The sequence below is a fragment of the Sapajus apella genome, unplaced genomic scaffold (assembly GCF_009761245.1).
Source record: "Sapajus apella isolate SASKATOON/1434 unplaced genomic scaffold, GSC_monkey_1.0 scaffold23, whole genome shotgun sequence".
Classification (NCBI taxonomy): Eukaryota; Metazoa; Chordata; class Mammalia; order Primates; family Cebidae; genus Sapajus; species Sapajus apella.
The window spans coordinates 3,878,035-3,898,329 of record NW_022436963.1 but is presented as its reverse complement, the minus strand read 5'-3'; the positions used below and the strand labels follow the sequence as shown (position 1 = coordinate 3,898,329).

General features: G+C 57.7%; 1 protein-coding gene and 1 long non-coding RNA gene across 5 annotated transcripts in view; one reads left to right on the top strand and one right to left on the bottom strand.

The window, feature by feature from the left end:
• DNAH1 (dynein axonemal heavy chain 1) overlaps positions 1-20,295 on the bottom strand; it is an 81,872-nt gene that overhangs the window by 31,497 nt on the left and 30,080 nt on the right. For 3 of the 4 annotated variants that reach the window (XR_004272438.1, XM_032290092.1, XM_032290093.1), the window contains exons 13-36: positions 19,103-19,253; positions 18,091-18,284; positions 17,753-17,978; positions 17,082-17,201; positions 16,615-16,697; positions 15,598-15,739; positions 14,954-15,109; positions 14,361-14,559; positions 14,028-14,281; positions 12,621-12,833; positions 10,903-11,067; positions 9,983-10,104; positions 9,715-9,820; positions 8,982-9,161; positions 8,345-8,485; positions 7,681-7,844; positions 7,344-7,457; positions 6,406-6,594; positions 5,996-6,101; positions 5,255-5,368; positions 4,630-4,779; positions 3,075-3,161; positions 2,779-2,965; positions 921-1,350 (exon numbers count right to left, since the gene is read on the bottom strand). Coding sequence is in view for 3 of the 4 variants with exons in the window: in XM_032290092.1 (XP_032145983.1) it covers positions 921-1,350; positions 2,779-2,965; positions 3,075-3,161; positions 4,630-4,779; positions 5,255-5,368; positions 5,996-6,101; positions 6,406-6,594; positions 7,344-7,457; positions 7,681-7,844; positions 8,345-8,485; positions 8,982-9,161; positions 9,715-9,820; positions 9,983-10,104; positions 10,903-11,067; positions 12,621-12,833; positions 14,028-14,281; positions 14,361-14,559; positions 14,954-15,109; positions 15,598-15,739; positions 16,615-16,697; positions 17,082-17,201; positions 17,753-17,978; positions 18,091-18,284; positions 19,103-19,253 (3,993 nt within the window). In the remaining variant the exon portion in view is untranslated. The remainder of the gene's footprint in view (positions 1-920; positions 1,351-2,778; positions 2,966-3,074; positions 3,162-4,629; positions 4,780-5,254; positions 5,369-5,995; positions 6,102-6,405; positions 6,595-7,343; positions 7,458-7,680; positions 7,845-8,344; positions 8,486-8,981; positions 9,162-9,714; positions 9,821-9,982; positions 10,105-10,902; positions 11,068-12,620; positions 12,834-14,027; positions 14,282-14,360; positions 14,560-14,953; positions 15,110-15,597; positions 15,740-16,614; positions 16,698-17,081; positions 17,202-17,752; positions 17,979-18,090; positions 18,285-19,102; positions 19,254-20,295) is intronic. The other variant, XM_032290094.1, reaches the window with a different exon arrangement.
• On the top strand, positions 14,433-20,175 carry LOC116559388. The gene is made up of 3 exons (XR_004272439.1): positions 14,433-14,517; positions 17,774-17,920; positions 20,082-20,175. It is a non-coding gene; the product is annotated as an uncharacterized LOC116559388 (long non-coding RNA).

Below are 20,295 nucleotides of genomic sequence, written 5' to 3'. Positions count from 1 at the left end.
GAGGTCTGATTCCAGCCAATGGAGATCAGACACAGCAGTAAGGATAACCCCAAATGCGTAGGGAATAAATTTTTTTGTTTTCCTTTGTTCATCGTACTCTTCTGGCACGATGACGTGGCATGATGGCTAGTTAGAGTACCCTTCCTGCAGCCCAGGAAGTAAAAATTGTGTTGCTGAAAGATCCTTTGTCTCAGTGCTAATTTTTCTTTGTGGCACGGAGCATCTATTTCCAACAAAGAATCATTGAATATATATATTTTTCTTTAATAGGGGACATTTTTCTGGTCTGACCCCCAGGCTCCCCACCTACCTACATAAGAGACTGGAGTGGATATGGGGGAGAATCTGCACCAGAAATGGGAGAAGCAGTATAGGTCCACATTGTGGAAGGTGGGAGACTGTCCCTTCCCAGTGACCATCCCCTACAGGGCTCCCAGAACACTGGCACCAAGCAGACACCCCTAGCAGAGAACTGGAGACTCTTCTCTGGAGAAACAGACTAGCCTTAGAGAAAAGCCCCTCAGGCGCTGATGTTGCAGCAGTCTCCTTCCATCTGCCCTTCTCACATCTCAGCGCACTTCCCCTAAACTACAAACTCTGGCCTGGGAGCAGGGGCCCGGAGAGGGCCCACCAGCTTCTCTCAGGTCATGACAGCCACCAGATACTTCTGAGGCACCCAGCACATTAAGTCATTCTCACCTTATCATAATCATGGTGCCATTATTGTTCCCACTTTGCAGAGAGGGAACCATGGCCTGAGGGGTGAGGAGGATCACTCAGTGAGGAAGTAGAATGGAGAAAAGAATCCCAGGCATGGGGCTGCAGAACTCAGCCTTCCACCGGGCTGACGGAAGGAGGGGTGTCCGTGGCCCACAGCCTCCAGAGCTGGGCATCACTGGCGGGGCTAGGGAGTTACTCACCACTCATGGGTGAGCAGGTCAAACTCCCCGTACAGCTGACCCATTGTGATGGACTTGGGGTTGAGAACGTAGTAACTGACAGCCTCATAGACGCCACCACTGATGGATGGCTGCCCTTTCAGTGACGTCATGGCAGCTGCCAGGACTCTGTAACACTGGGGAGATGGACTGCCTGAGAGTGAGCCTCTGGGCTCCCAGAGAGTGGGCTGGGGACCATGGGGAGGGGGAGGGGTATTATACAGGCCGAGGGGCACAAATGGTGTCCAACCGCTGTTGAAGCCGCACCCCCCCAAAGGCCCACTGTCTGGGCACTGGCTGCCAAGCTTAGCTCTGCTTACAGTACTCTTCCCGGAGCCTGTGGGGCCGACAAGCATGAGGCCATGCCGCACCACTGTGGTCTCGTAGAGCTGGATGCACTTGGTCAGGAAGCCTGCGGGACATGGCAGGCGGCCCAAGGGTCAGAGCGTGGGCTTGAGTTCTGGTCACACCACTAGCTTGTGTGACCTTGAGTGAGTCACCACACTCCCTGAACCTCAATTTCCTCATCTATAAAATGAGGGCAGTGGTAGCACCTACATCATAGGCAGGGGCAGGTGAAGCCTGAAGCACAGAACTTGGCACAGAGTAGAAACTCTGTACATGCCAGCCGTTATCTCCACTGTGACCACCATTCCTTCATAGCCATTGGTCAGGTGGCCAGCCACCACCAGCTTGCTCAGTGCCGGTTGTCACAGGCCCCAATGTCAGCCCCAGCCTGCTTAGAGCACCACCCCAAGTGCATGCTGGCTTCTATGGGCAAACTCCAAGGAACAAGATCTATAGAGATAGCTGCCAGCAGGCAGGGGCCAGGCCCACAGGGGTAGGGAATAAGTGCCTCACTTTGGCCCAAGAAGGGTGGTGGTGGCTATGGCCCTGCAGGTCTGGCAGTCCTTGCCAAAGGGACAGGGGCCAGTTAGCCAGGGCCGGCGAAGCTGACCTAAGGATGTGAGGGAAAGAGTTTGAGGCTTTATTCAACAAGCCTGCTGGGGCCTGGGGTGAGGAGGTGACCAGAGAAGGAAGCATTCAAGCTGCACGTAGAATTGAAGCGCAATGCAAGGCACCGGGAAGAGGCCTTGCAGGGCTGAGCAGGAGCAGGTCAACTGCCTGGAGCTCAGAGGAGGGCCCTGTGTGGCCAGGGTGACTGGGCATGGCTTCCTAGAGGAGCTCCTCCCACAACCCCACCAAAGGACCAGCTGGAGGGGGTGGCCCAGCTGGGAATGAACTGAGACCCTCATCCTACTACGAGGGGCAAGGGTTCAGGGTGAGAGGGAGTGTATTTGAGGGCAGTGTCCCCCACAGCCCTCCCAGGCACACGGTGGCCTTTGCAACAAGTCAGTGAAGAAAGGGCCCAGATGTTTTTTCTTTAGCACAATGGCACCAGGGGTGTCACTTGACAAGGAACACGGGCAAGTCCTCCAAGGGGGATGGAGCCAAGAGGCCCCTGGAAGAGGGGAGCGGTGGCTGTGGTGAGGTGGGCTGGGGTGTGAGGAACACGGCCTTGAAGCTCCAGTCACACACCACTGAGGGTCAGGGCCTGATGAAGCAAGGCCCAAGAAGAGCCCAGGGCTCTCAGCCCACGCGGGAAGGAGGGCTCGGGGAGGGGACTGCGCCTGGTTCCCCACCACCAGGTGGATTCTGATGGAGACCCGGCCGGACACCCACCCTGCCCCTGAATTGCTTGGCTGAGAGCCCGGGCTGCAGCGTGCTTGGCCAGGTATAAGGGCCCTGGGGCTGGACTGTCCTGTCTCTATCTTCCTGACCTGGACTCCAAGGTGGCCAGGGCCAGCCCCTCTGCAAACGCCCAGGACCCGAGGCTCACCCTCCACATCCTTGAGGCTGCTCTTTCTGCAGGCCTCTCGGATGGCCTTGTCCAGGATGCCGTAGTCTGTGTCCTCCTCCTTGATGGTGGGAAACAGGTCAGACACGATCCCAGAGAAGAGCTTGAGGTCATCCTGCAGGAACTTGGGCACGTTCACATCGCGGATGGCCCGGAGGCAGATCAGCTCCTACAGCAGGTGCCGACCGAGCCTTCAGGGCGGATGGGCCAGCCGCCCTCTAGCTGCCCAGGAGCCCTCCCGGAGTTCCACTTCCGGAGCCCTGCTGGGTGGAGCTCACCTCATTCATGCTGGGGTTTTCTCGCTTGAGGTTCCCAGCAGCCGAGATCACAGTCTTCACGGCTCTCATCCCGAAGTCATAGTGATCCTGTTGCCGTACAGAAGGAGGTGTGGGTGAGCACTATCCCTCTCTGGGGCTTCTGCCTGGAATACTCTGCCTCCCACCTGGCAGCTGGCCAGGTCTCATCACCAGCTCACAGCACTTCCCTTGCAGACTCTCAGGGACCACCTACATGCCTAGCCTGGGCAGTGCACCTTCTTTGGGCTCCTGGGGCTTTACTGTCCTGATAGCCCTCTCCTTTACCCCATACCCATCCTGCATCCTTTGGTCACGGTCCCAGCACATGGCCAAGGGCAGGAAGGCACTCTAGTTGTGTTGGAAAAGTGAATGAAGGAGTTTCCCATCTGTGCAACAATCAGCTTGGCCTCGGTGGCCCTTGAGCTTCCTTCTAACATTCTCCCATAATCTCTCTCCAGACCCATCTTTTTGGCCACACCACCGTGGTTTCCCCCCTCCCCCCAGTCTCTTCATTACACAGCAAGTGAGTTGGAAATAGTTAAATTAATCATTCTGTGTCCTGGTGCTCAACCAAGAGGGCTCCATCTTGACCCAATCCACAGGCTAGCATATGTTCCAGAAATCTTGGACTTGGAGCTGCATGAACAGGCTGGGCTTGACTCTGGGTCATTTCTACTTGAGAAGGGCTGAGTGCATTTCCAAAACCATGTTGAATAGTTGCTCTGATGTGGGGTGGGGAGCATTTTGGAAAGAAGGGTGTGTGGGAGTGCTGGCACCCAGGAGTACACTGTGATGAACTGCCGCTGCTTTTACTGGTGACCCACTGCATCTCTTCCAGCTCATAGATTTTGGTGGACTGCATCTGGCCAAAGGTATGACTGATTACTCCTGGCCACAGTGATTTGTGTTCATGGATGAGCAGGTGACCCAGAGAAGGCCCATTAGGGTGACACCAGGGATTTTTTTCTGAAATCATGATGGAAGAGAAACTAAGTTGCTAGCATGTCAGCCCAGAGGTGGGACTCATCTCTGCTGCTACAAAGTGAGGGCCTGCCTGGGAACCAAGCTGAACAGCAAAGCTTGTCCACCAGCACTGGTGCCTGGGCCACCCCATCTACCCTTGGAATCTGGGCTCAGCATGCTGAGTGGAAGGACTGTGGTGCTGGGAGGTTTGGAGGGTCTGGCTGTCCTGCTGTGGTCCCCACGAGGCCCAAGTGCACTTGCTCCCCAGCGTGGGGTTCTTGGCTCCTGGTGCCCTAATGATCAAGGCCCTTGCACCTGAACTAGCCACATGGGTGTCTGTTCTAACTCTGCTGTGTACTGTGTGAGCCTGGCCAGATCCTTAGCTACTTAGGACCTCAATGTCCTCAGCTGACAAATGGCATGTAACTCCTATCTCCAAGGGTTGCTGGGAGAAGCCCACAAGGTAATGCCTGTAAAGCACTGGGGACAGATCCCAGCCCTCAGCGGGTGCCCTGGGGGCTGGGAGCAGGCAGAGGTTCTCAGACCCTGGAACCCCATCAGGGCAGGACCACACCTGGGAGCTGAGCTGCTCAGAGGACAGCTTGAAGGTGGTTGTGATCTTCTTTGCCAGCACATTGGCCTCATTAAAGCCAAAGGAATAGAGGGAGATCTCAGCAATCATGGCGTAGTCCGGAACCATCATGGCCACGGGTCTGAAAAGCGCCTGGGGCACAAGGTGCATATGTGAACAGCAGACAGAGCTCGCCCCCAGCGCACCCCCGCTTCACCTGGCCCTCCTCCCCAGTGTCCTGGGACTCCCTACGGCACCAGGCCTGCCACAGTTGAGGCTTCCACTCCCCCAAGGCTGGTATCTCTGCCATTTGAGTGCATCCTTTGTGTTGATCCAAACCTGCCCCCACACGACTCCCAGGAGATGCCCCTCTTGGCTCCTCTTTTCCTGTTTCTCCTGAAGGCCCAGGCCTAGCAGGCCTCATAAGAATCCCCCTCCACACCACATCCATAGGCAGCCTGACTTCTCCCATGCACAAGCTGAGGCCTCTCCTCCATGGCCAGGGGACTGCCACAGGGAATCACAGTCCCTGGAGTCCAAGCAGTTATGTCCTTGCATAAGTGACTTGGCATCTCCAACTCAGGCCAGAGTTCCGGTGCTTCCTGGGCCACTCTGGGCCTGCACTTGCCTTCAGATTGTCAGGCAGCTCCGTGCGGCCAGCGTAGCCTGGGTTCATGGTGATAAACACGGCACAGGATGGTACCAGTGGGATCTCCACACCCTCAAACATGAAGCGTTCCACCTGCAGCAGGGAGGGGCTGACTCGCCTAGGACTAGGGTGCCCAGCCCTGTCCCCTCCTCTGTGTGGGCCCCTTGCCTCCTGTTGATGCCTCTGTCCTGGCTGTAGCTGGTTGGCCAGGCCTGGACCCCTGATTATGGGTTGGACCCTCTCTCAGGATCTGGCCAAAACTTTAGGCCCCAGTGGCCACCCATGACCTCCCAGCTCCTGGCTTCAGGACCTCGAAGGTCTCCACACATCTCCTGCTTCCCACTCGCTCCACCCCCAGTTCCTGACATAGAATCTCCCCAGCCCCAGGCAAGCTCAGCCTGACTAGGGGGCAACTGCCAGCCTCTCAGCTCTTGTCCCCAGAACAAGGTCCCTGGCCACCCTGCACATGGCTAGAAAGAAGACCAATGCCTGGGGCTTTCCATGAAGGTCAGGATGTAGTGATCTTCAAGGAAAGCCTCAAACTTCATCCCCTCCAGTTTGGTCTGGGAGCTGCCCACAGACTGGGGTGTGTGCCCCCTAGGCAAGGGAGGCTGGACCCAGGGCAGCCCCCAGAGGCTGGCTTCTCAGCCTGCAATGGGGAGCAGTATGGTGGTGCAAGCGTGGCAGGTCCAAGGGAGTAGGGCGGCGCCCTGGGCTCACCCGTTGCTGCTGCGCCTTCTGGATGGTGGTGATCTGCTGTGCCACCACAGACAGCACCTCAATGTCGATGCGATTGAACTCATCAAAGCAGGCCCAGGCCCCGGCACTGAGTGAGGCCAGAACATTGGGTGAGGCACATGCGTTCAGAGCCCAACCTGGCACCTCCCTCCAAGGGGCCACTCCAACTCCACTTGGGAGGAAGCTCTCAGGAGCGATCTCCGTCAGCTCAGTCTTCACCACTGCCACTCCACACCCCAATGCCCCCGGGACCAAGCCCCAATGCCTATTACCCCCTCTGTCCCCTCCAGCAGCCTGCCAGGCCCCTCTCAAGCAGTGCTCTCACCTAGCCCTCCCCAAGGAGAGCTTCGCCGTCCTACTCCCTCCTGTGCCAACCTCACGCCCAGCCTCACCTGGCCAGGCCCTTGAAGAACTTGCCCATGGCCATGAAGTCGAGCTGGTCAGAGCAGTTGAACACAACGGTCTGTATGGCCAAGGCCTTGCCCAGGTCTTTGGTGGTCTCAGTTTTGCCTGTGCCAGCTGGGCCAGCTGGGGCACCCCCAAACTTGAGGTGCAGGGCCCCAGTCAGCGTCAGGTAGCACCTGCAGGAGACACAGAAGGTGGCCTCGGGCCATACACGGCCTGGACATCCAGACCTGGGGAGATCCTCCTCCTCTAGGGTCCTGTGGACGGGCGCCTCTCGCCCCATCCCCTTTCGGGGACCCTGGGCGTGCCCAGCCCTGGCGCCGGGGTCAGGACTGGAACCTATGGACACTATCCAGCGTGTTTCCTGTCCCATTTCACCACCAGGCCCAGCTTTGCCCAGGGACCCACAGGGATGGCTGACCTGTGGCCACACTTTGCTTCCCTCAATCAAAACACAGCTTGAAAATCCAGCTGGTGCTAGATATGGGCGGCGAGATGAAACGACTGATTGAGCTAAGAGAGGACTATTAGAAAAGGACTCACCCATTATGTCTGTCAAGCTCAGTTCCTCTGGCACATTAAAGGAGGAACTGACGGATAAAACCAGGAACTCGCACACCCATTAGATGCTCACTGAGTGCCACACGTGTGCTGAGAGCTTAACGTATACCAGCTCATGAAATTCTCATTACCACCCTGAGGAGGCCTCAGAGGAAATTTAGGCACAGAGGGGTCAAGTCACCTGCTCAAAGTCACTCCGCCTGTGATGGGCAGAACTGAAGTCAGCCCAAAGTCCTTGGTCCCAGCCCTGCACTGCTCTGATAGACTAAATCACCCCAGAGTAGCCACGGTCCCTGGACTCCTGGGCCAGAGAGAACTGGAGGGATTGTCTCAGTGTGGGAAGGAGCAAGAGGGGGACCCTAACCTGTCGGTGAGGGGCGTGATCACCAGCCTCCCACTGTTGCCCAGGTACTCGTAGCCATAGATGAACTCGGCATTCACAGCACGGATGTATAAGTCATTATTCGTCCAGTAGTACCTGGTGGTACAGGGAGATGGGCGCCTAGTCATGGGGCCATGGGTCACTGGGCAGGGCATATAGTCAAGGAAAGGTTCTTTTTGGGAATGAGGGCATCAAGGCACCCATGCCCAGCCTGTCCCAGAGGCTCGAGGACAGGACCAGCTTATTGCTGACTTTCCTCTTTTCCCCTGCCCCCTCCTGGCAGCTGCTCTGGCTCTGGGGGCGTCCCCCACGCCCTCACCTCAGCTGTGAGATCCACTCAAAGTCATTCACGCTGACCACGTTCTCCTGGATCAGCTTGCTCACCACGTCCTTGGCGTGGACCTCAATGACGATTAGTGCTGACAGCACTGCCCGCTGCATGCGGGACAGCTTCCCCCGCACCAGGGCCACAAGGTCACTGAGCTGCAGGAGTGGGGGACATTGTCAAAAAATCAGGGTGCCACGAGGAGGCTCACCCTCCCCTTTCACAGAGGGTGGGATTTCGCCACAAACAATCCCTCTATCTTGGGGGGCTCTGATGGTCCAGGATGGGAGGGGAGTGGGGACCGGGCAGGAGGAGGGAAGGAAGTAGAATGGAGGCATACACCTGGCATCTGCCTCCCTGCAACTCTCAAGGTCAGGCGGGAGAGCCTGACGAGCCGGAGCAAGGGGTGCCTGCAGCACCGTGCAGGAGGGACCACGCGCATGGCTCCCTCACTGACCCTCAAGGACAGGACATCGCCTCAGTCCCACCCCTCCTGCTGGTGGCTGGTTGTGAGACACTTCAGCGGTGTCTGATATCTTTAGACCCAACCCCGGGCCTCTTCCAGGCTCAATACAGGAGAAAGCTCCTGGAGGGACTGGGCCCTCCTGTGCAATGTAGCAGGTGAAGGGGGACAGACAGGGGTCCTCTTGACTCCAACCTGCTGGCAGAGCTGGGGGAACAGCCGGCTTCTGAGGTCGCCAGCCTCCAGAGCCTCTGCCACCTCCATGGTCCAGTAGGTCTGGCACCCAGCGATGGTCACCTGGCCAGGCCAGTTCAGAACCCACTGGGTCCTGAGCATCTAGGAAGACAACATGGGCAGGCTGACCCGGGCAGCCGCAGCCCTGATCCCATTCTCTCTTCTTCCTTTGAATGCTGTCTGTGCCTTTCAGACTTGGCTCCAGTTGTTGATGCCACCAGTCCCTCCAGAGCAGGGAAATCCTTATGCTCTGGGCTTCTTCGGGTGGCAGAGATATCTCTGAACTGACTCTGCAGGCCAGGGCCTCACCTAGAGCCCATCTGCCAGTCATGGGGCTGAGAGAAGGACTGCAGGAGAGGACGCAGCCTGGAGCCTGGCACCCAGTGAGTGCTGGGAATGGAACAGCCATCCCGATGATCATTAGGAGTGAGTCTTACTTTCTGGAGTGTATGTGGAAGGGAAAGACTTCAGATTCTCGCCTGAGCCTCCAGGGACCTCATGGCTGCAGCCTGAGGATGAGGCCAGCTGGAACAGGAGGGGCACTGAGAGGGCGCAGGGGGCACAGGGGCAGAGGCTGGATGGGCTTCGGGCGGCTCACCGTGGGGTAGGCCTTGATGGCCCTCTCGATGATGTGGCGCACACTGGCCTTCATGCTGCGCTCTACCTCCCGCAGCCAGTCCTCCACGTTGCTGGAGGGGTAGATGGAGAAAGACAACTGCACCTCCTCCCCCTCGGCCGAGTACATGTGCGTGATCTCCAGGTCCTCCTGGAACAGCAGCTGCAAGCAGCAGGAGAGCATGAGTGGGGTCACCCCCAGTGTCCCCAGATGCCCTGCCCACCACAGTCCCAGCACTAAGCCTGCCTGTCCAGGGCCTACCACCTCAGGAAGAGAGCCCTGCGTTCCTACCCCCTGAGAGTCTCTGTCGGCTGGGCCTTCCCAGGCTGCATGGCCTGCTTTCTCCCCAGCGTGGCCTGGCCCCAGCCCAGGCCCAGCAAGACAAAGGCCTTGGGGAAGGAGGCTGATTGCCCTGCATGTCCCTGGCCTCCTGCATAGATGAGGGAGGACAAGGCGGGTCACAGGCCTCTGGCCTCATGGGTTTCGCAGTGTGCCGGGGGAACAGGGAGCCCTGGTGAGCTGGAAATCCAGGGCCCCCGCCATGAGCTGGGGATTCTGCACTTGACCTTCCTCTCACAGGCCCTGGGTGTGTCTCCAAAGACTAGGAATGTCACACCTAATTTCCTGCTAAAAGTGCTTATCACAAAAGGAGACACGTTCTCCCTGGGAAGATGCCCCATGCTCCCGGTTCTGAGCCTGGGGCCCAGCTGCCCACCCGGGCGATGTTCTCGAAGCACTTGCGCAGGTGTGGCTGCACAGCCGTGGGGTCCTTTGTCTGCGACAAGATCTCTAGGAGTTCATCATCCGATAGGAAGTAGAATCTGCCAGGGGAACAGGGGTGAGGAAGCGGGTCACACAGGCTCCCTGGGCCCCAGCTGCCCAGCACTACAGACATCCCTGCACCCTAGCCTGAGCAGGGCCCTGGGTGCCTCAGCCTCACGGGCAGATACTGGCAGAGCAGCCATGGGCCAGGCAGTGCCCACCTGGGGAAGGCACTCCGCTTAGTCTCCAGGTACTCGCTGAGGCCCTTCTGCACCAGGTCCAGTATCTTGTTGCAGTCCCGCAGGCTGTCCAGCATCCTCACTTCTGAACACACATTGATCACCTGCAGGGCCAGACCATGCACAGAAATGGGTGGTGAGCATGGGCCAGGTATCAAGGCAGGCTCAGCCCAGAGCACCCACACCAGCCAGAGCCCCTCAGCCGGGCCTGGGAAGAAAGATGCAGAAAAATTCTCCTGAGCCAGCAGCTGCGTCCAGTCCCACAGAAAAAAAATTCTATGGTCAAACAAATTAGAGTTAAACTCCTTAAGCTAAGGAGTTTGCTTTGCTGCAGGACTTGTCAGGGCCTCTAAAATGCTAATGTGGGCCAGGTGCAGTGGCTCACTCCTGTAATCCCAGCACATTGGAAGGCCAAGGCAGGTGGATCACCTGAGGTCAGGAGTTCAAGACCAGCCTAACCAACATGGTGAAACCCTGTCTCTACTAAATACAAAAAAATTAGCCAGGCATGATAGCGCATTCCCATAATTCCAGCTACTTGGGAGGCTGAGGCAGGGGAATCGCTTGAACCTGGGAGGCGGAGGTTTCAGTGAGCCGAGATTGTCCATTGTACTCCAGCCTGGGCAATAAGAGCAAAACTCCAGTTAAAAAAAAAAAAAAAAAAAAGATAAAGTGGGCTGTGGATCTCCAAGAGAAAAACTGTCAGTGACTGTGCCTCTAAGGAGTATCTCTGAGGCTGGGGAGCCCACTCTGGAGGACGTGGGTCAAGACCAAATCCTCAGGCTTGTCCACCAGCCTTTTCTGTGTAGGGAGGGAATAGACTAGATAGACTAGGAGGCTACCAGCAATGTGACCAGGGCCCTTGGGGGCCCCAGCTGCCCCTCCCACCCCATCAAGCTTGCCTCTCGGTTCTCGTAGGCATGCTTCATGATCTTCTTCCAGATCCGCTCCATGGTCTGGTAGCGCTTGCTTTCCACAGGCAGCTGCCGGTTGATGTCCTCAGAGCTGAAGATGGGCTCCAGGTAGAGCCAGGACCGCTGGCAGTTCAGCCACTCCTCCAGCACCTCCTGGGGAGGGGAGGGGCAGGGAGGGGTGTGATACAGACTGTCAGGGTCCAAGCTGGGGTTTGTCCGCATGACTGAGACATTTCACCCCACCAGCATGCTGGGCAGAGCACTGGACACCAAACCCAGTGTCTACAGGGAGATTTCTAGAAGGTGCTGTCATCCATGATACCCCAGGGAACAAAAAGGATACAGGGATGTCTGCCCTCAAGAGAAGTCCCACATCCTCACAGAACGCCCAAGCCTCCAAGGGAGCTGGGGGAGCTGCTCTCTCAAAGGGAGGAATACACCCATGCCAGCAAAGCCTGCAGTGACAGCAAAGACTCAGTGCCTGGGAGACAAACCCAGCAAACCCAGCCTCTTTCCTAGAAGGACTTCTGGGTCCATGGCCCCAGGATTCTCTGAGGTTCAATGGGTCTTGAGTGTGAGAGTCCTAAAATACTCTCTGAAACATCAGTCCAAGAGTGAGACATCTTCAGAATAAGCCATTTCCTCCTTCCACCTACATATTCCCCATTCAGGATTTATCTCTGGTCTTCTCCCATCAGCACAAACTCACATACTCATCCACTTCTTCCTCGTGGGATGGGGGCCACAGTCAGCAGTGTCAGGACTATGCCAAGCCCTGGTGGGCACCAGGGGAAACAGGGGTGAATGGGGCCTGGTCGCTTCCCTTGAGGGGACCACATCCCACTAAGGGGTTAGTTTTGCCCCTGAATCATGGACCCAGCATGTATGGTAGACTCTGTAAGAGGCACTGACCAATGGCCTCAGTGGGAACCCCTTGAAGGAGGGTGAGGGAAAATCGGTGAGGCTGCTTGGTGCTGGACCTTGGAGGAGATGGAAGGTGGGTATAGAACTCCAGGTCGAGTGGCCAGCATGAGAGAGGGAGAGCTGGGACAATGCTGACCAGCTCAGGGAGCTCTGGGTAGTCCAGGCACACTGATAAGTCCCCTTCACCTGCTTCTGGCCTTCACTGGAGGTCTCTGAATAGCTCACACAGTCACACCTGCAGGTTGGCCCCTGGACTGCCCTCCAGGGCTCTGTGGGCAGCCCTTGTCTCTGGCCTTGAGAGCCTGAGACAAGTGTAGGCCCTGAGTATGGCCCAGTCCCTTCAACTAAGGTAGCTCTGAATGAGATGGGAATGGAAACTCAGGACAGTCTGGGAAAGGGCACTGAGGTGCTTTGGGGCCTTGTGGCATCCAGCCCAGAAAGTGTCAGTACTGGAGGTCCTGGTTATCCTAAGCTCAGGCAGCCCTGGAGAGGCCAGCTGGCAATTCTCAGTCCCTTCCTCAGCCACATTTTGGGACCAAATGCTGCCCTTCCACATCCTTAACTGCCTGGTCCAATAGCAGAACTTCATGTCTGGAGAGCCCATCCTTGTTGACTGCCTCTGAATGCAGTGAGGCAGGGCCTGCCAGAAAGCCAGGGGCTGTGTGAACGGGGGCAAGGTGCTGTGATGCTTTGAACCCTACCCGGAGACCATCAGTGACAGCCATGGGCCGGGGCTCTCTGGGTGGGGGAGCGATGAGGGAAGGACTCGGGGAAGGGCTGACCTGGGTCAGCTTCAGTTTGTTCTCCCAGGAGTTGATGCGCTGCTCAAAGGGCTTCTTGTAGGGTGAAAAGGACATGCTCTGGGTCATGACAATGTGGTCGTCCAGCAGCTGCGAGGCCTCATCTGGACTCTTCAGGATGTAGGTGTCTGTCTCCTTGTAGGGCAGGACGTTGAACAGGATGGTTGACCACTCCTTCTCCATCTTGTCTAGTGCCTGGGGTGGGGGACAAGCCAGGCTGAGTCCCAGGAGGGACTGGTCCTGCTGCTGTCTGAGTAGCCCTGGCCAGGGAAGCAGCAGACAGTACCTGGCCATGACCTTCACATGACCCCTCTGGCAGATAGTCTCAGCTTGTCTGTCAACAAGTCCCATGTGAGCCCTCATCTGAATTCAGGGCCAATACATTCTTTTTTTTTTTTTTTTTCCTGAAACAGAGTCTCGTTCTATCACCCAGGCTGGAGTGCAGCAGCGCAATCTTGGTTCACTGCAACCTCTGACTCTTGGGTTCAAGCAATTCTCCTGCCTTAGCCTCCCAAGTAAATGGGCTACAGGCATATGCCACCACGCCCGACTATTTTTTGTATTTTCAGTAGAGACAAGATTTCACCATGTTGGCCAGGCTGGTCTCGAACTCCTGACCTCAGGTGATCCACTGGCCTCAGCCTCCCAAAGTGCCGAGATTACAGGTATGAGCCACCGCGCCTGGCCCAATTCACTCTTACACATGTGCTGCATGTGGTTGTACCTGTGTTGGGAAGCAGCTAAGATGAAGAGAAGTGTGGGCGCTGGTCTCACCTCTGGCATTTACTGTGTCACCCTGACCAGTTGCTGAACCTTTCTGAGTCTTAATTGATAATCTGTTTTTTTGTTTGTTTTGTTTTGTTTTGAGACGGGATCTCACTCTGTCTCCCTGGCTGGAGTGCAGTGGCATAATCATCACTCACTGCAGCCTCAGCCTCCCAAGTAGCTGGGACTATAGGCATGTGCCACCATGCCTAGCTGATATTTTAATTTTTTGTAGAGACGGGGGTCTCCCTATGTTGCCCAGGCTGGTCTCGAACTCCTGGGCTCAAGCAATCCTTCCTCCTCAGCCTCCCAGAGTACTGGGACTACAGGCATGTGACTGCGCCCGGCCTGACTCATCTGTTAAATTGAGGATAATGTTATCAGCTCCTTCCTGAGGCTCTTGAGAGGAGTAACTGAAGAATAATAGCAATGGTGGACACTGTCAAGAACTTTATGTGTATTATTAACTCACTTAATAGAATGCATCTCAACCCCTGGGCCTCATGACACCAGGCATGGGCTTATTACTGTCATCTTCCCAAGTGGCTGTGGCTGCCAAAGCAGAAGGCCAGGCTGTCCGGCAGGGCCTGGGTGGGGTAGGTGGGCCTGCTGATGGCTGCCCACCTGCTCGATGGCATACTCCTTGCCAGCCACCTCGGCCACCTTGCTGATGCTCTCAATATGGTCCTGCAGGTTCATCTCAAGGCAGCGAGCGAAGGTCAGGTTGGCCTTGGGCCTGACGTTGATGTTGATCTGGTTGGACAGCACCTCCCAGTGCCGGTTACGCATGCCAGGGTTACGCAGTCCCTGGATCAGTGGGATGTATGGTTTGAACTCCTCGATGCGAGCCCGGATGTCCAAGGCCACTTCCTGGCAGGCTGCAGGGTAGGACAGAAGGGTGTGAGAGGCAGCCAGTGGAGGCAGGGAAGGAGGGGACCCACTGGGGTGGCTCCCTACCTGGCATGTCCTTGAACTGCTTCACGCACTTGTGCATGGTCTTGAAGGCCTCAATCACATTCTTCTCTAGCTGCTCAGCGTCGATGGCGGACAGGGGGTCATTCATCCAGCTCTCTGACCAGCGCAGCCAGTCAGAGGCTGTGGTCCAGAGGTCCAGGTAGGGTTGAAACTCCTTCACCATCCTGGAGAGCTTGTCGTACTGCGGGGATAGGAGAGCAGGATTGGGGCTGACTTGGGGAGCTCCCCAGTCTCTCTCCATGCAGCCCCTTCTGGGCCAGGTCCTCTCCCTCTCCCTTGTTCCTGGCTGCTGTCCTTGCCCCTGCCCCCACACACCTGGGCCTGGTCTCCCTTCTTCTCTTCCCACCCGAGAGCTGGGCTCTGAGCTGTTGCACCAGACCTGGGCTGACCCTCAGGCCTTCTGCCTGGTCCCAGGGGCCTCCTCAACCTGAGGGCCAGGGTTGGGCTGTCTCCACTCTGCAGCTTGCTCTACCCTGCCCCCAAATGCCAGAGCCCTGCCACCTGGTAACTGTATCTACACGAGCTGCTTCCTCGAGCCAGAGGGCTTAGGGGCAGGGCGCCTGCGGGAGGCCTACGTTGGTGATGGGCAAGCCGAAGATGCGCTCGCGGTTGTTGTAGAGCACAGCCTGCTGCTGGCAGTCCTTCAGTTGCTTCTTCATGCGCCGCACCTCATTGGCAATCTCATGTGCTCGTGCAATCTCCACGTGGATGGAGAAGCCAGCTACCACCAGCTGCAGGCCAAGGAGCAGTGGGTCAGGTGCCCCTGCAGCCTCATTTGTGTCCACGCCTTCCCATGCAAACCCCAGGGAACCAGAGGTCCCAGGACATCCACTTCTCCCAGTGTAAGGAGGCTGTTCTCCTGGAGTGAGCAGATTCCTAGCCCATCACAGGCAGGCTGACTGTCCTGTGGTAACACAGCAGGGCCAGGGGAGACCCAGTGCCCTGACGCTGGGCCCACTGCCCACTGGGCCACCATGGTCACAACAGAAGAGCTGGGGTCTTTACTACTCTGAATCTTTCTGGAGCTTGCTGCCCAGGCATCTCTTTGGCCTTTAGGTTCACTCTTTCAGCCATTTATTCTTTCATCCATCTGCTCGCCCATCACACGTTGACTCAGCACCTCCTGAATGCAAGAAGTGAGACCGAGCCCTGGAGAACTGTGCGTGCGTGTGGTGGGATGGAGGGTGTGTCCAGCACCAAGCCTGCAGCCGTGCCCCACCTGTAGCCCTTCCAGCTTCTCCTGGAAGTTGTTCTGATCCATGATCTGGATTTTGCGGAACTTCTCCTCATCCTCCATATGCTGCTGCTGCACCATCTCTATCTGCCCAAGGATCTTAGAAGGCCAGTTGCTGGCAATCCATCTGGTCGGGATGGGGGTGGGGATTGGGAGAAATATCGCAGCTGAAGTGGTGGGGTGGCAAGGCCAGGCAGGGGCATCCCACCAGGCACCCAGGCAGCCAGAGAGAAGGGGAAACCAGGGAAATCCAGGCAGCTGTGGAGGCCACTTGGGGCCGGACAGCTGGGAAGTGCAGGTGAGCTGGGAGGCAGCTACCGCCACCATCAGGGAGGCTGCCCTGCCCCCTGGGAGCTGCAGTCTGCATCTAGTGAGATGCAGACCCAACATGCCCAGTGCAGTGACCAGGACCAAGGGGAAGTGAGAGGAGTGGGGTCGAGTTCCACTCTTAAGCCTCAGGGGCCAGAGGGGCCTTTCCTTGGAGGAGGCAAAGCCACAGTCTCTAGCCAGGGCCCTCAGGCCAGCTGCCTTCATGTCAGACCTACTCTCTTTGTCCAGCTGACACAGGGGATCTGTGGAATGTGGGGCTTTCCCCTGAAGCTGGCCTATGGATGCTGACCCTGGGGGAGTTCCCCGTGAGCACCCAGGTGCCCTGTCTGCCAGTGTCTCCGGGCTCCTGGGCAGGACCCTGATGGTCCTGACTGCCCCCAACATCTGTGAGGCAGTGCTGGGTGTGAGGTCTCTGGCTACTGATGGGACAGAGACAAGGTTGGGGAGCACCTGAGGCCAAGAGGCCCAAATGAATTCCTTCTGCTTCATTGGCCACGTAGCTCTACCTGGTCCTGGCCCATGTGTGGAGCCCTGGCCTCTGGAATCTCAGTGGGGCACTTCTGGGGAGACTGCACAGGCTGTGGCAGGTGGGACATTTGGGAGCCTCTGCAGCTCAGCAGCTCCCCTCACACTCCACCCTGCACCTGGCATGGGGGCCCAGCTCCCACTCACTTGTCATTGAAGTCATCTGAGCTGAGGTTGTAGAGGAATTCATCCATGACCTGGTAGTCATCCATGACCTTCACAATCCGTTCCTGTACAGACAGGTGGTAATGAGAACTGCACGTGTGCCAGGGAACAGGGTGGGTAATTGGGATCTGGCTCCCCAAAGAGATGGGAACTAGAGAGGGGCTGCTCTCTTTCAGAGTAGAAAGGCCTGGGCCGGGGGGGAAGGCCCGGAGTGCAAGGGCAGCATCAGGCTCAGGACTCCAAGAGCCATGGCAGCCACACGTCCAGCTTCCAGCCCCCGACCCCCAGACAGCAGAGCTCTGAAGCCCCGGCTCACAGCCCCCAAACCCCATCTGTGCTCTGTCCAGCTACCTCCCCCTCAGCCTCCTGGGTCCTGACCTCCCAGCCCCTGCCTAACGCCAGCCTTCAGACTCTAACACCGGCTCTGTGCCTCCTGGCCCCCGTCTCACCTCCAGGCCCACCAGCCTTTCCGGGATGCTCTTCATCCATTCTCGCAGCTCAGCCAGCTCCTCAATGCTGTTGGGCTTCTCATAGATCTTGCGGCTGATGCTGCGGAACTCCTCGCAGATCTGGCAGCGGGAGGAGGTGCTGGGGAGGGCGGCGTGCTGCTCCTTTGCCTTCCCTGGCCTGCTCCTCCTCCTTGGTCTTCAGCATCTCCTGACAGGGAACTGTTCCCCCCACCCCAATACCCTGTGGCGCTTTCCAAGAGGGGTGCTCCTGGTGGGCTCCCTGGGTTGCTGAGGACTGTTAGTGGGCCAAGGGTGTGACCCGGCACACCTCAACCTCCCAGCCTCCTCTGGCCCCACCAATACACGGAGGGCTCCTGAGGCCTGCGGTCATACTCCCTGGCTTCATGAAACAAATCCGTCAAGGGTGTCCTTTGTGAGACTTCCCAGGCCTCTACAAGTCTGGGGAAGGAGGTAGAAACCCCCATTTCCTGGGACCTACCATATGGGACAGCTCCCTGCAGACAGGCAGGGATGGGACAGGGTTTCCAGCTCCTTCCCTTGGCACCCGGGCTCTGCAGACACCCCAGACCCTGCCTGGGGACATCTTGCCATATATGTGAGGGTGCGCATGTGCTGCTGTGGTCACTGAGGCGGGGCGGGTGGGCACTTACGCTGTCCACCTCCTTGTGCAGGTTCTTGGCAAGGATGTCCAGCATGGAAGTGGCCAGGGCCTTGCGCTTCTTGGACAGGCTCTGCTTGACGTTGTCAGTGTTGATGTAGAAAGGTCCGATGATGATGCTGCTGGGCAGCGAACTGTCCAGGATCTCCTTTTCCCGCAGGTGGGTGAGCACCACCTCCCGCACTTCCTGGGCCGACAGGCCCTGCGTCTGGTAGGCTCTGAGGACAGCAAGCACATGGGAGGGGGCAGAGGACAGTGAGCAGGGTTGGCAGGGAGTCATATGCGCCGACACACAAACACCCTCCGAGGCGCAGGGACACACGTACGCACTTGAGGAAAGTGGCGATGTCGTTGTTGCTCAGCTCCAGGTACTTTCGGTACTCTTTGGCATAGGCCCGCAGTGGGATCATGGCCTTGGCCATGGCGCTGGAGATGGTGGCCCGTAGCTCCTCCACCAGTGGCTCATGAAGGCCCACCGACTCCAGCAGGGGGTCACCGCTGATGAAGATGTCCTCCATCACCAGCTGCGAGGGAAGGCATGGGAGGGGCAGCGCTGGATGAGCCAGGTGGTGAAGAAGCAGAGGGGCTGGAGACGGAGATTCCTCCCGAGGAGCAGGGCAAATAGGGGCAGGATATGCCTGAAGCCTGTGGATGGCACAGTGGCCACAGAGAGTTGGGGTGCAGGGGGAGGTGGTTTTGCTGTGCTGTCTCTTTACAAGGCCAGAAGGCCCTGTGAGGCCCACCAACGAGCAGCATCTTCCCCTGCCTGGGCCTGACTCAGCCCAGGGCCAAGGAAAGGTGCAGAAAAGACAACCGGGTCATGAAGGCTGTGACTGACCAGCAGGGGAGACAAGAAGAGCTAGGGCTACGGGGCTTTTGGGCCTGGAAGTGGGCTGTGTGCAGCGGGGTGTGTGTGCAGTGACAGTGACTAGTCGGGGCTTTGGACAGAGGTTCTGTATTAGAAGCCGGCCCATGATCCCCTCCGGAGATGAAGAGAGGGCAGGAGCTGGGTGGGATCAAGAACGTGGGGTCTGCGTCAGATCTGGCCATGGCAGCAAAGGTCCAGCAAGCCCAGGGTTCAGATCACAGTTCCGACACTTAGCAACTACGCAATCTTAGGCTATCACACTTCTCCAAGCCTCACCTACAGAATGCGGGTGTTAATAGTAGTTCCCAGTGCAGCCTGTGATGAGGATTAAATGAGATACTTGAGAGTTACAGGGCTGAGCATGCTGCCTGCCTGACAGGAGGCCTGTGATACAGCTGAACTGCAGCAGCACCCTGAGGTGCAGGGAACCATCAGCAGCCAGGGCCTGGGGCCTGCTTAGGCTGCAGCGTGTACCTTCTCCAGCTGGGGCACGGCGTGGGTGGCCAGGATGCCCTTGTCGAAGAGGTTCAGCAGAGATGCCTCAAACTGCTCCAGTGGGGTGCTATAGTGCACCCCAGAGCTGTCCAGCACCAGGTCCACGATGAACAGGGGATTCTTCCGGGGCCTGCAGGCAATGGCGGGCTGACTGTGGGCAGGGGCCTAGGAGGCCTGTGTGCAGGGGCGGCCCTCTGCCCTTCCTCAGCGCTATGGCTCTTGGACCTTCCATACACAGTCCTTGACTTCTCCTTCTTCCCAAACACCTTCAAGTTGCCAGAGAGGAAGACCCAGGCCGACTAAACAGATTCCTCAGCTCCTGACATGCTCCGAGGTCCATGAGCACCACAAGAGAGGGAGGCCCCCTGCCCCTGTGTTAAGGTTGTTGGGACTTGGGCGTTGTGGCCCCCACACTCTCCCTGGGAGCCCATCTTCCTTGGCTTCTGATCTCTGCTACGCAGCAAAAGCCAAGACTGGAGCTCAGCTGGGGCCCTCTGATGGCTTCTGACTGTACTTACAATGAATCCAGCCCCCAGCTGAGACTTCAGGAGGCCCCGTGAGATCTGGCCTGGTCCCTGCAACCTCTCCCACTGCATTCTGAGCAGCCCTCCCTGTCCTCCCTGACTCTAGCCACACCGGCCAGCCTTTCCTTCCTCGACTGCGTGATGACCTCGAGCCAAGCGAGCAGCGCCAGGCCTGTCCTCCCCTCAGTGTCTCTGCCCATGCTGCTCTCTCCACCTGTACCTCCCTCCACCTCCCATCCCATCACAACCGGTTTCTTCTTATGTCTCAGGTCTTGGCACAGATGCCGTCTCCTCCCTGACCCCCTGGCAAAGGCCCACCCCCAGTGTCTATCATGGCCCCTGCCCAAACTGGCAATGACTATGTATATTTATTTATCTGTTTGCTGCCTGTCTCCCCCATGAGACCAGGGACTGGGCCTCTCTTGTTCCCTTAGAACCGTGCCTGGTTCGTGGCAAGTGCTCAAAGAATATTTCTCCACTGAGTAACTCAATGACAAAGTGAGTGAAGGTCACCGGAAGCAATGCAAGCCAGGGCTGGTGGGACACTGCCCAGCAGCCTGCAGGGAGCTCAGCTCTCCCTACTGCCTGGGACCTGGCACGGATGGGTACCCTGGCCCTCGTCCTCCACCCTGCTCCATCCCAACCACT